The sequence below is a fragment of the Boleophthalmus pectinirostris genome, unplaced genomic scaffold (assembly GCF_026225935.1).
Source record: "Boleophthalmus pectinirostris isolate CB_2022bp ecotype Guang Dong unplaced genomic scaffold, ASM2622593v1 HiC_scaffold_8, whole genome shotgun sequence".
Classification (NCBI taxonomy): Eukaryota; Metazoa; Chordata; class Actinopteri; order Gobiiformes; family Gobiidae; genus Boleophthalmus; species Boleophthalmus pectinirostris.
In genome coordinates, this window is record NW_026571515.1 from 4,078,550 (window position 1) to 4,093,712 (window position 15,163).

General features: G+C 40.9%; 1 protein-coding gene and 1 pseudogene across 1 annotated transcript; one reads left to right on the top strand and one right to left on the bottom strand.

Annotated features, from left to right (window-relative positions):
* Window positions 1-3,599: 3,599 nt before the first annotated feature.
* LOC129412295 (C-type mannose receptor 2-like) lies at window positions 3,600-11,213 on the top strand. The gene is made up of 5 exons (XM_055165621.1): window positions 3,600-3,830; window positions 6,829-7,048; window positions 8,078-8,419; window positions 8,670-8,755; window positions 10,493-11,213. The coding sequence occupies exons 1-5, from the start codon at window positions 3,600-3,602 to the stop codon at window positions 10,592-10,594; spliced, it is 981 nt and encodes a 326-aa protein (XP_055021596.1). The 3' UTR covers window positions 10,595-11,213.
* On the bottom strand, window positions 9,026-9,142 carry LOC129412485 (5S ribosomal RNA; annotated as a pseudogene).
* Window positions 11,214-15,163: the final 3,950 nt, after the last annotated feature.

The following is a 15,163-nucleotide window of genomic DNA, read 5'->3' on the forward strand; positions in this document are numbered from 1 at the left end:
TCTGACGTCACCAACATCCCCTGGAGGTGTGATGTTAATGTAGGCACTGCTCTGTCTGAAGCTCTGTTACTCAAGTTAGACTTTAATCTGAGCTTTTGTTTTAACACAATCTGAAGAGAAAGAACTGACTGAGCTGGAACTAGAACAGATGAGATGATTTTGTGCAGTTAAACAAGTCCCTCTCAAAGAACTTTAACACAAGCTTTAACCAACTGTTTTTCAGTGAGTCACAAGACCCGGGGTTTCAAAATGGTCGCCCACTGAAGTCAATGGATCGAGCTGAGTGTCTCATGACTCCAGATTCACCTTTAGCCCGGCGAGGTTCTTCCGGTGGCTCTGGGCCGATTGAGCATGTGCAGTAGAGTCTTTTCTCTCGCGGGCACACGGCAATGTACGAGAGCGCACGCACGGAGCGCGGGCTCATGTATCACATGATCACTTTGACCAATCAGAGCGAGAGGAGCGGGGCCAGAATGAACGATTAAAAAGCTGTTTTTAAGACAACTGAAGGATTTTGAGCTGAGAAAAAGTTTATGATCTAAAAATAGGTAAAAATCAACCACAAAATCCAACATTTTTGAAAGTTGTAGGTCCCTGTCAGCAGAACATGAGACGTTTGTGATTACATTGCCTCTGAGAAAAATCCTTTTTCAGCCCAGGAGATTTTTTCTGCTGAAAAACCATTGAGTGTCACTACATCAACTGGAGGCAACTACAAGCAGCAAATACACTATCCAGTTATTTTAATAGATCCATGGTGAGTCACTCTCATGTTTCTGTAGAAAATCAAACACCTCAACAGACCATCAACGTATTGACACAGGCTCCTGAAAATGTGTTGCTTAAATCCATTTAGTATTTTCTCCTGAGTATCTTGAAGCGTTTTGGTCATTACCATTATTACTAGAGCCCGACCGATATGGATTTTGTTGTGGCTGATATGAAATGGATATAATGGGAGTTGGAGCTGCCAATAGCCGATATAATCGCCGATATATTTAGTGATGTAAAAATTCACTGTAAATCTTGAATTATTTAAAAACTTAAGTTTGGCTCTAGTGGATTCTAAATTGGGTTTATTTAGGCAACATTTATTGTTATTCTGACTCTTTACATCATATTTACAGACAGTACGTCGGCCTAATGGCATTTTTGCATCACATTCTAGGTACTAGTGATGGGTATTCCAGTTTTTTGTTGTTTTTTTGGAGAACCGGCTCTTTTGGCTCGGCTCACTAAAGCAGCTGGCTCTTTCGGCTCCCAAGCGACTCTTGAAATTTTTTGTTGCAAGCAGGACTAAACCAGAACTGAACCAGGACTGAAAAAGGACTAAACCAGGACTAAAACAGATTTAAACCATGTGTGAAACAGAACTAAACCAGAACTGAACCAGGACTGAGTGTTGGGACTCGGTCTCTATCTCTCTCCCTCACTCGAGCCCAAGATTAGTCCTGGTTTATTTATTTTATGCTAAACTGCAGCCAAATATGCACTTTTTTTTTTTTATCCTGTGCACACGCAGATTTCTGAAAGTTTCGTTTTCAGCCGCTGCTGCTGTCAAACTACGGGTCTACAAGCGGCTTGAAGAGAAAAAGTGAGAAAAAGAGAAAACACGGCTCCCAATAAGAAACATGCTCCCGTTGTTCGCTTCAAAGAGCCGGCTCTAAGAGCCGCTTCGATCGCGACCGACCCATAACTCCTAGCTAGTAAAGAAACTAGCGCTATTGGCCTTTAGCCGTAAAAACGTGCGCACAGCGGTAATTAATTATATGCATAAATGTGGATCATTCACACGTCTAGTCACAGCTCATTTACATATCAATGCAGGTCCAGTAACAAATATACGGTCAATATATTCACTTTACAATAGGCCAACAGAAAACAGCCTGTTTATGTGCAGGAGCTACAGCAGCTAATCGCTAACAAAACCTAAACTAGCTTCAAAGTCGATGTATTTCCAACACTCAGCCTCACACAGGCTCCTCCCACATCACAAGTCTGAACTAATAAATGTCCTTTTAATCCAGACTCAAACCAATTGTCGTAAAAAGAATATAATCTCAGTGTTGCGCACGGCTGCGGGTGTAAACAAACACACGTGAGTGAAGTGACGTGACTCTGTGGTGTGTTCAGGGACAGTACGACACACAGACAAATTACACCGCAGATAAATACTGATGCGGAGCCACATATGAGGACATTTATCTGTCTGTAAATTGGATTAAATGAACATAATGTAGAGAGTCTAAGCTTTATAACGAGGTATAACATGCCCACGTGAAATATCGGCCCATATCAGCGAGCATATCTGCCGATAGCCGATATGTCTCCAGGTGCCCATATTGGCCGATAATATCGGCCAGCCGATATATCGGTCGGGCTCTAATTATTACTAATGTGTGCATTGTGTCACCATGGTAACTGCTGAAAATTCTGCCATAGCTTAACAGGCAGAACACCCCCAGTGTGATGTCACTGCAAAGTATCAAGTCATTTCCTGTAATCCACATCGTTCTNTTTATCGACACAGCAGATGCGCGTACAGGCTGAGTGCAGAAAGCACCGCTGTCTGTGCTGTGAACATGAAGCCGCAACACAAGATAGCGCCGCAATCAGAGCACCAAAACAGTTCATGTCCGTCTGACAAAACAAGTCATGATGCCAAATCAACATGAGTGAGTGAGATACGTCTCAATGGTCACATGCGTCAAATTCCAAACGAGAAGAAATGACCATACCCAATGGACACAACTAGCCTAGCCCCAGGGAGAGCCCGAAATCCACTGAAATCCCACAAAACACCGACACGACACCAGACAGGACAGAGGCTTCCTCAGAGCAAACAGGATCATGTGTCGCAGGTTCATACGAACACTTCAAGACCAAAATGACGAGGCTCACGCACAGAGAGAGGAGCCACAATATTCCAATGACTAAAATAACTTTTAAGGCAGTTTTGTTACAGAGATTTAATAATCCATTTATTTATTGTTTTGGTTGGGTTTGGTTCAACAAATGGTTTATTCAAGTGCAGCAAGTCCTCGCTGTGAGCCAGACAACATTAGGCTGTTCTTATGTGAACAAGTCTATTTTATTTAGGCCTATTGTTTTTGGTTGTCTTACAGTTCCTGTGTTAAATGTTCTTTAGAAAGTAAAGTTCATTGATCTTTGAAAGTTTGTATTTGCATTTTTTATTCCATGGTCGTTGTATTAGTTGAAAATGGTCTCGAAATGTGAATATTATCATTTATCACTATAAATTCTTGGTCAATTAATCGTCCAGGAAAATCTGTTATCATTATAGGCCTATGCATCTCACTCCCACAGGGACATAAAGATCACCTCTTAATGTAGCACCTACACACACCAAACTTTACAGTTTTGTACATAACACGATTTTGACAAATTGTACTGAAGGATTTTAATATATAATTTTAAAACTGATTTATCAAAGCTTTAACTAAAAAATAAGATATGCAAAACACACAACTCCAGGTCTGTTTATGAGGAGGAAACAACATTATAACATAGATCAGCTCTTTCTTGTTGACAGCAGCCATGCGGTTAACAAAGAAACATTTTTCTGATTAGTAAGTGAGATGACTAGTCTAACAGTGGTCCCTGCTCCTCTCTCAGCCCTGGCTCCAGTTTCCTCTCGACACTTCATCTTTGTCTATGAGCTGAAGACCCAGGAGGAGGCGCGGAGCTACTGCAGACAGCACTACACCGACCTGGCCACTGTGGAGAACATGGAGGACGTACTCACCCTAAACGAGATGGTCGACCGGAGCAGACTGCAGCTGCTCAAACCTCCAGACGGATTCCTCAATGTAAGTGTAGAGACATTAACGGGAGTGAGCCTTAAGGCGGTCACTCAGCGCTATGCTCGTCCTGAGTCGGCCACCACCACTTTTTTGCTAAACTCGTTGTAGTTAAAACGCTCATGGTTAACAGTTGGCAAACTCATTCTACACAAGGAAATCTACTTCTGTGGTAACTTTCTCTTTACATTTCATTCAATAATCCAAGTTTGAAAGTAGTTTGGAAAAAAATGCGTCAGGATTGCTCGGGCAATGTTTTTCAGTCATTCAATGTTCTATAATTCCAGAAACACAGTACAAATACACGCCTCTGTGGTCATTTAATCAACAAAAATGTACTCGAGACAATAAGCGGACTGAGAGGGAAAGGGGAAAGGTGGATCCTGGCTTTATGTGATGGATTTATTTTGCTCTTCAAGTGCATATTTTCCCCTTTGCTGCTTATGTTGCACACAGAAGAAAGGGAAAGTTAGTGCTGTTGTTTCAAATTCATTTTGTCTTTTTAAATCTTTTACTGAAAAAAGTATTCATTAAACATCATTATGCTGCATTTAATATTAAACAATAGATGGTAGATGGTAGATTTACATTAAAATCTAATTCTAAGAGAATGATACTATAATATATAGTATACTATACTATATTTGGGAAAGCATCAAAAAATGTCTTTACCTAAAAAAAAAAATTATAACGATTACGCATATTTTGTTACCACAAATATGAAGAAATATGTATCACTGTGTTTTGAAGATTAAAATAGATGTATGTTTATCTGATGTATTTTAAAGTTTTATCAATGGAGACAAACAAAGAGGAGAAAAGCAAGTGAGACAGCAGGAATGTGAGTGGACACATATCACCACAAGGCCAAACTTCAGTCTATCATAAAATAAAGACCACACACTTATTGCAGATTAACAATAATGACTCTACTTCCTGTGAACTTTATCTGTGCTTTAAAAATCATGTATCTGAAGTTCTGCACCACATTTCACAAATAATAATAACACAGTTTTGACTTGCATCTGAACTAGAAGTGCAGAGCTCTGATCTTTTGAACACTTAAGAGTCTCAAAGTGACTGGTTTTACTGTAGACAGGAAACAGCTGAGGCGTGATGCACTCACACCTGTTTATCTTGTGGTCCGCACACAGATCCCACTGAAATCTTTGTGATCGGAGATTTTAAATCTCATGAGATTCTCCTTGTGTCTGTGGTGTGCACTTTTTGTCGCACATTTAAAAATTGTTTAAAGGTTGTATGGAGGATTTTTTTTTTAGTTTCAAATTGTCAATGATAGCATTATAGAGATGCAGTAGCCTTGTAATTATGATGACTAAGAAAAGAGAATAAAAATTCATCAACTCTGGACGTGGTGGGGCTAAACATTTGCCAATAGATAACGACACTGCCTCGTTATCTGTGAGCTGACAGGCTGTCAATCAAACTCCCTACGTTTCTAGTGTAACTGACTTGCCTGCGCGCCGCCGGTACGTGGTTTACGTACGACTGTCACGCAGTCCACAGACGCAAGACGCACAGACGCTGTTTACTCCACCAACGCAACAGTTCTTAGCGGCTTTTTTTTGACCTATATCTTCCTCGCAGTTCGCACAAAGTTTGTTGCAATGGCGACAAGAATCCAGGAGCAGTTCGCCGCAAAAGAAAGTCAGTTTTTGAGGTCGCTGAAAGAAGAAGACAAGGGGAAAAGCAGCGAAGCCAAACTAAGGTGATTCTTGTAGATTCATTCCAGCGATGGCGCGAACTGAAGCAGACGAAGGGTCTAAAGACTGACGCACTGGTCCACAAATTACTCCTGGACAGGAAACTTCTGCTTATTATGAAAACGTACTTTATTTCCAAGAGCTAGACAAACGTTGTTCAGGACACGAATGCGATATCCTATGTCTGAAAACGTAATTTTCAAGGCAAAGAAAGAGTCCGCTTGCTGCTGCGTGTTGTAGCTAGTTCATTGGCACGGAATCTCCGCGCACCTTCTCTGCACCCCTTTCCTGCTCCTCTCCCGCTGCCCGTTCCGCTCTTCTCCCTGCTCCTCACTTCTTATCTGCGCACGAAATGTCCGCGCACCCCCTCCCGCCGCTCCTCACTTCTCCGTCTTGTCTAACCAACACTGTAGTTAGTTGTTTACAAGTCATGTGCAGCACCGGCTGTAAACAAACCTGTTTGTGGCGTAAGGAGGAGGAGGGAGGAGGCGTTTCTACGTAAGGAGCTGGATTTCTCGTTCCTTGGAAAATCCTCTATACAACCTTTAAGACCAAAAACTCCTGTTGTGTGTGGCGGCGTTTAGGGTGCACATACGTTGATGGTCGTGGTGCTGGGGTGGATTAGCCACTAGATCAGGAATCAGAATACACTAGACGGTTTGCAAAAACCCTAGAAGTTGTCGACCGCACACCGGCCAATCAGTGAAGAGTTGTGAAGTCATGACGTCAAACTGGTGGCGTCTGTCTGTGTCCCTTTTGTGGAACAGCACAACAGTAAACAAAGCGTTGAGATGAATGTAGACGAAGACAGACATTCTGTGTTGACAATAATTCCCAAGATCAAGGATTTAAAGCTGGAACAAAGAGAATGTTTGGTGAATTTCATCAAGGGGAAAGACGTTATTGTCCTTCTTCCTACAGGATTTGGGAAAAGCTTAATATACCAGTTAGTCCCATTAGTGGAGCATTACATACGTCAAGACCAAATAGCAGCGATTGGTTAAATAAAAAAAGTACCCGTCTACCATCGAGCGAACGAATCCTAATGCTGCAAGGTCAGACGGTTTCTACGAAGTGAAACCAGCTGATGAATCAGACTGTGGGTGGTTGTAGCACTGGTAGAATTAGTAGTACTGGTAGTATCAGTAAAACTGTTGTAAAAGTTGTACAGCCTCCTGAGAGCATCAAAAAGACAGACAGATGTATTGACCTGATACACATGGTGTGTTCAGTCGTATTTTAAAGACTTGAGTGTTCAGATGTTGTGTGGTCCATGTTCACAGGGTACCTGGATCGGGCTGTATGATGACGTCAACACTTGGAGCTGGTCCCTGTCAGACCCGACCTACTACAGCGAGGGACAGGAGAACTACAGGAACTGGGCTCCTGGGCGCCCAAATAACATCCGCGCAAACCAGTTCTGTGTCTGGATGTATCAAAGCGGACAGTGGGAAGACTACGAATGTACCTACCGATTACAGGCCATCTGTGTGAATCTGACAGGTGAGATTCTGGGCTGGTTCCACATCATGCAGCTCCACTTCACCTTGAACACGAGCAGTTTAAATTCTCAAAATGCATTTCGCTCTGAGGGAGAATTCTTTCTGGCCCCAAGCTCCCGGAGCTGCAGTACCTGGAGCGGCCACTAGTCTGTCTGGAGCCAGGACAGAGGGGGAGGGGCTTATCCAGATTATTATAGATCCATGGAAAGATCCAAGATGCCAAGGCAGAAGTAATCGATCCAAAGTGATCAAATCTAACTTAGTAACAAGCAGGAAATGGTGCAGTGAAGCGATCTGATTGGTCAGAATCAGCCTCATCCAAACTTTCATCTCTTTTATTTGTTCAGTGTAAACTCCGCCCACAGACGAGAACGGCCAATAGGAAACAGCCTCTGTCCTCCTCACTCACACAGGATCGATTACTTCTGTCTTGGAGCTTTGCTGTGAATTTTACACTCTGAATTTTGTTTTGAATTTGAAACATATTGATGAAAAAGTATACTTAAAATTTCAGCAACTAAAATCAGAAAAAATAATTCTAAACTTTTTTTTCAGAGTTAAAAAACTCAGCAACAACATATCAACAAGGTTCAAAGCTCATAATATTGTTGTCTGGGATCCAGACTCGTTCTCTCTTTATTTTCTATACATATATTTCTCTAAACTGTATTTTGTGTATTTTATATCCGCTCTCAGGCCAAACTCAAACACGACCGTCCAATCAGGTTTGGTTATTTCAGTGACATGTTTGAGTCTGGCTCGAGGTGGGACAGAGGGAGTGGAAACCAGACTGAAATCCCTCTGTATAAAATATACAGATATCAGAGATCATTCTGGATTTGACAGACAAGTAATCTCACAGTTAAACAGCAAATTCTACCACAGACTTCTGAGCTGTCCTCCAGTTCAGTTAAACTATGGAGATTCTAGGATGTGGTGATGTCACACAAATGTCTCAGAGTAAATCCAAACAGGACTTATCTTATTCATGTGTGTGAAACTCTGACAGACTGTTTCTGTTACGTCCCAGGATCCTCAGAGACCTTTGTGCTCACTACTGCCTCCTTCACCTGGGAGGAGGCTCAGCAGTACTGCAGGCAGCACCACACAGACCTGGCCAGTGTGAAAAACGCAACCCAGAACAGCCAAATCGCAGCCCTGATCCCCACCAACAGTGCCTGGATCGGCCTCAACAGGCAGCGCTGGAGGTGGCTGGATGGAAACAACTCCACTTTCTCCTTCTGGAAAACCCTGCAGCCTGATAACTATGAAACACTCGAGCACTGTGTGGTGGCAGACTTTGAGTCTGGAGGAAGATGGGCGGATTCAAACTGTGACAAGATGAGGCCTTTCATCTGTTACGGCTGGGCTGGTGTGTATCCTGTTATTCTTCAACATATGAGTACAAATGACTTGACTTGGATTCTTGATTCTCACTAATCAAAGGACCCAATTTGTTTCCATGTATTTGAGCAAAACTGAAATACAATACATAACCTACTGTGAAAAACAACTCACTTTGAACTGAAGTCATTTTAACTCAAGAAGATAATTGTACACCAAACAACAGCAGAAACATACTAACTACACAATTATTGAATCATTTGTTCTTTTTGTTTCAGTGAAGAAATACAAGATCAAACTACAGCTGAACACAACCATTGCAAATCTAAATGACCCTGTGGTGATGGAACAACTGCTCCAGCAAGTGAGTCACATTAGTGATTGATTGATTGATTGCATTTATATAGCACCTTTCAAGATACCCAAAGCACTTTACAGTTCATTATTCAGTCACTCCACACTCAGTGGTGGTAAGCTACTACTGTAGCCACAGCTGCCCTGGGGCAGACTGACGGAAGCGAGGCTGCCAATCTGCACCATCAGCTCCTCCGACCACCACCATCACTCACGCTCACACCACTTTCATACTAGGCAGTGCCTAAGGACACAATGACAGTTTTTTGCCACTGGCGCCGCACTGTGGCACCTGCAATTCCTAGCAGTCTCCCATCCAAGTACTACCCAGGCCCATCCTGCTGAGCTTCTGAGATCTGACGGGATCAGGTTTTTACAAGCCGGTATGGCCACGTGGCACATAAAGGCAGAGCTTCATCTGTTTCTACATATATGTATAAGACGTCAATGCTCCGATCAACCCCGGCCACCGCTACACACTAGTGCTGTCACCACACACAAACTGTGATTTTATTTCTGTATCGATACTTGCTCAAAGGAGTATTTACTTCAGTATCTGTTAGTATCTGATTTTCAGTATTTTTGACAATCCTAGTACAAGTCCACTGATCCAAACTTCATCTCTCGATTTTATTTCCTTAATCAGTGATTCATGTATTATTTACCAGAGTTGCAAAGTCATTTTGGCAGAAATGAAAATGGGTCTTGTGCCAGTGCCTCAGCATTTTCTGCTGTTACTGAGAGCCTTCACTCTCAATGACACCAAGTCATCGAGTGTTTTGCCTCGTGGCCTTTTTTCACCCTGAGGACCTGGGCTCAAACAAAAGGGGGTTCATCTCTAGTTTTAGGTGCCGTTATTTGTTACTGTGGAGCCCAGATACAAAAGCTGTTTACATGTTCAGTGACGTCATGGCCGAGCTGTAGTGGGGGTGGATCAGGTCAGGATGGTGTCTTCAGCACATTCAAGGTCAGTCCAAGGGGAGTTGCTGAAGGACACTCCGGGGACCCGCTCGCCGACTCTAAGCATCAGGTGGTTTGTACCATTAACACGGTTAAAATTCGTCTGTTATAAATGTTCATATCTTGATTTAGGGACAAAATAGTGAAATAAAAACCCCAGGATCACACAGAGTCGGTTAACACAAACATTTTAAGGTCAGAATGACGAGCCTGGTGGCAGCAGTGAGAACCACCATTTTATAACAGAAAGTAAACTGCAACCAGAGCTCGAAGGAACCACTTTGTGCCCAGGCTCACTTCCTCTTTGGAACACAGCCGTCTATGGCTGCATCAGAACAAGTATAAAACCACATATACAGGACGACTGAGGGATTACACAGATATAAGACCACACGGTAACAGAAAAGAAAGATCTACCATTTAATGGTGAAAATGACATTCTGTTATCTAAAAAAGTGTTTTTTATTATCATTGTGGCATCAGAATCAGAATATTGGGAATCAAGTCTATTCTTTAGTATCAAAATCAAGTTTAAATTTGTAGTATTGTGACATCACTAGGTGGGGGCAGGGGAGAATAGGCACATTGAGCTCTGCAATTTTCCAACCAGGAAATCAGCCGACTTGTTTCTTGTTTGTTTTACGTTGATATTATGATTTTAAATGTGTAAATTACAACATAATGATCCACCGGTGTCAAAGATTATAAATATAATATGTCTTCTTTAATATCTAACACACAATGAATTTAAATGTTACAAATTATGATTTTAATTCATTTTTTTTAGATCGCTCTACGCGTGGGGAGAGCCAACGCCACTGATCTGCTCAAACTCAGCTGGGTTAAAGACGCCAACGGAAATGTTTTTAACAAAACAACCACCCCGTAAAAATGTACTGAGAACTAGAGATGAACCAATGAACCACATACAGACCATCGAAAACATCTCTGATAGACTAGAGTGAAACTTTCAAACCTTTATTTCAGGACATTTTGATTATTATGGCTCACAGACAATGAAGAAAATCTAAAATTCTGTGTCTCAAAATTAGAATAGTGTTAAAAAGTTCAATATTGGGAAGTCGTGGTGTCACACTCTAATCAGCCAATTAACTGAAAACATCTGCAAAGGTTTCCTGAGCCTTTAAATGGTCTCTCAGTCTGGGTCAGTGGGCTGCACAATCACTGACCCTCTCTACAAGAAGAACGACAGAAAAGGTCACAGAGTCCTGTATCCAAGTAAATTCATAAAAACAAGTGAAAGAAAAAAAAAGGGAGGCAAAGGTGCAGCAGGAATTCAGACCAAAAAGCCAAACCGAGTGTTGAGAGCAGAGAAATGAACACACTTTTCAGAAGCCGGACATTTCTGTTTAATGTTTTTATCTTATGTAATATTCTATTTTTCTGAGACACAGAATTTGGGGTTTTCATGATCTGTAAGTCATAATCATAAAAATGTCAAGAAATAAAAACTTCAACACTTGTGTTTATATAATATATGGGTTTGATTTTCTGAAATAAGTGACAAAAAATATAAATTTTTCATGATATTCTCATTTTCTGAGATGGTCTGTACATCTCTCCCTCCTCTGTACCAAATATTCTTAATATTAATCATCCTTGTTGTGAATTTACTTTATTATATATTTTCTATTTTATCTTTACTTGCACATAAACATTTATATAATTATGCTGTATTTGACACTCGTCTCTTACTATATTTATAATGTGTGAGTTACTGTGTGTAATTAATTTTCCTTGTGGATCAATAAAGTTTGTCTAAAGAGTCTAAAGAATGTCATGAATAAATAAAGAATATTATCCACCCAAAAGGATCAGAATATAAATCTATAATAAAAACTACAAAACAAGAGTTTCTCTCCTCTTCTAAACCACAATAAAACCTGCAGCCTGTTCAAGTTAATGCAACAGCACCACCTACAGGTTTTAAGAAGTAATACAGGATTCTTATCATGTCACAAAATGACTTTATTTATTAGTTCAGTTTCTCCATCTTCAGACACAGAATATCAGGTTGGCTCAAATGCCAAATGTAAAGAAAATTTTTAAAAGCACAGAGAGCATAAAGTCTGGACTGCCACAAAATTAAAGGAGAACTGTGTCATTTTTAGGAGGAGAGTCCGTCACCATGGAGACGTCATTTCTTTACCTGTTACTGTCCACAGTCCAGTATTAAAAAACATACAAACAAAAAAAAACACTTTTAAATCTTAATCCTTTCTGTTCTGACCACAATGATTCACACTAAGATCTTGTCAAGACATTTAAAAAGGAAAAATAAGCATTTTGCGACTCTTAAATAAATATTACTTTAAATATACCAATTAGTACAATTAGTAAAATTTTTGTAACTATTTTACTCAACTCATTACGCTACGGTCTGCTTCCCTTCTCTGCTCACAGCCGAGTGCGACAGGACAAGATGTTTTTACATGTGCGATTATTGGAACACGCCCACTCCTCATTGATTGGATATCATCAGTGCATCCTCCAATGAAATTACAAAAACACAAGATTGACATACAATAGAGTTCGGTTGTGCAGATACAACGTGCTATGCTCATGTACAATTTTAACAAACTCGGTCTATAACAAAATTAACTTTATCAAATGAAATTGACGAAAGCCTCTGCTTGGCTGATAACATTTTAAACTATTTATAAGAGATGTTTTTATCAGACTAATCAAATATATTTATATCAATTTGAGATGTTTGTAACAATTACTTATTCATAGTCAGAGTCATATTTATTGCTATTTATTAAAGGTTGTATGAAGGATTTTTTTTTGTTTCAAACTGTCAGTGAAAGATTAAAATACCATTACAGAGACGCAGCAGCTTTGTAATTATGATGACCAATAAAAAAAACAACGAAAATCTATCAACTGTGGACGTAGTGAGGCCAGATAAACATCAGCCAATAGAAAACGAGGCTCCCTCATTTTCTATTGGCTGTTGGGTTGTCAATCAAACTCCCTAGTATAACTGACTCGTCAGAGCGCGGGGATTACGTGGTTTACGCAGCGGTTCTTAGAGGCTTTTTCGAACTGTCGCTTCCTCGCATTTCGCACAAAGTTTGTCGCGACGGCGGACGAGAATCCACAACCGGTTCACCCCAAAAGAAAGTCCGTTTTTTGAGATCACTGAAAGAAGAAGAGAAGTGGAAAAGGAGCAAAGCCAAACTGAGGTGATTCCTGGAGATCTCGTCCAGCGATGGCGCAACCGAAGCAGATGAAGGGTCTAAAAACTGATGCGTCGGTCGCTGAATTACTTCTAAACAGGTAACTTCAACAGTAATTCTGAATGCGCACAAGGACTGTTGCTATATTTCTCTTCCCTTAAAAAAATCCTCTATACAACCTTTAAGATGAAATTATTAGTATTTTATCCAGTTCAGTCTAAACCAAAGTAATTGGCTCACAGGCCACATAAGGTCCTAAAATCTGACTGAAGGGCCGGACAGTACACAGGACATGACGTGTTAAGAGCTCAGCTGCATTGTATTCGTATTTACGTTTATGTAGGAAGCGCACTACGCGCTTCAGCATTGCCGCGAAAGATTCAGAACACATGAAAAGTGAACACATCTGCTCCACAGCATATCACAGGTGAAGAAGAATTGTAAGAGATTTATTGAGAAATAGAGCCCACGCCACAAAGTCCCGCACATACACACATATCACATACACACCTACCACATCTACCACACCTACACACATACCACACATACACACATACACACATACCACACATACACACATACCACACATACACACCTACACACATACCACACATACACACCTACACACACACACTACACACATACCACACCTACACACATACCACATACACACCTACCACACTACCACACACATACACACATACCACACATACACACATACACACACCTACCACACATACCACACATACCACACATACACACCTACACACATACCACACATACCACACATACACACACATACACACATACCACACATACACACATACACACATACACACATACCACACCTACACACACATACACACATACACACATACCACACTACACACATACCACACCTACACACATACCACACATACACACCTACACACATACACACATACACACCTACACACATACACACATACCACACATACACACATACCACACATACACACCTACACACATACACACATACCACATCTACCACACCTACACACCTACACACATACACACCTACACACATACACACATACCACACATACACACCTACACACATACCACACATACCACACATACACACATACCACACATACACACCTACACACATACCACACATACCACACATACACACCTACACACATACCACACATACCACACATACACACATACACACATACACACATACACACACATACCACACATACACACATACACACATACACACCTACACACATACATACACACATACACACACATACACACACATACACACCTACACACATACCACACACATACACACATACACACATACCACACATACACACACTACACACTACACACATACACACATACACACATACACACACATACCACAACATACACACATACACACATACCACACATACACACATACACACATACACATACACACATACCACACATACACACATACACACATACACACATACCACACATACACACACACACATACACACATACACACATACACACATACCACACATACCACACATACCACACATACACACACATAACACACATACACACATACCACACATACACACCACACATACACACATACCACACATACACACATACACACATACACACATACACACATACACACCTACACACATACACACATACACACATACACACATACACACACATACACACATACACACATACTACACACATACACACATACACACATACCACACATACACACCTACACACATACCACACATACACACATACACACACACATACACACACACACATACACACATACACACATACACACACATACCACACATACACACACACACATACACACATACACACATACACACATACACACATACACACATACACACATACACACACACATACCACACATACCACACATACACACACATACACACATACACACATACACACATACACACCTACACACATACCACACATACACACATACCACACATACCACACATACACACATACACACATACACACATACCACACATACACACCTACACACATACCACACATACACACCTACACACATACCACACATACACACCTACACACATACCACACATACACACATACCACACATACACACATACACACATACACACATACCACACATACACACACATACACACATACACACATACACACATACACACATA

Bases quoted from the DNA above. Each gene is read 5' to 3' on its own strand.
- LOC129412295 (XM_055165621.1), top strand. From the start codon at position 3,600: ATGACTAGTCTAACAGTGGTCCCTGCTCCTCTCTCAGCCCTGGCTCCA. The intron at 3,831-6,828 runs GTAAGTGTAGAG...CCATGTTCACAG, and splicing joins CTCCAGACGGATTCCTCAAT to GGTACCTGGATCGGGCTGTA. The intron at 8,756-10,492 runs GTGAGTCACATT...CATTTTTTTTAG, and splicing joins TGGAACAACTGCTCCAGCAA to ATCGCTCTACGCGTGGGGAG.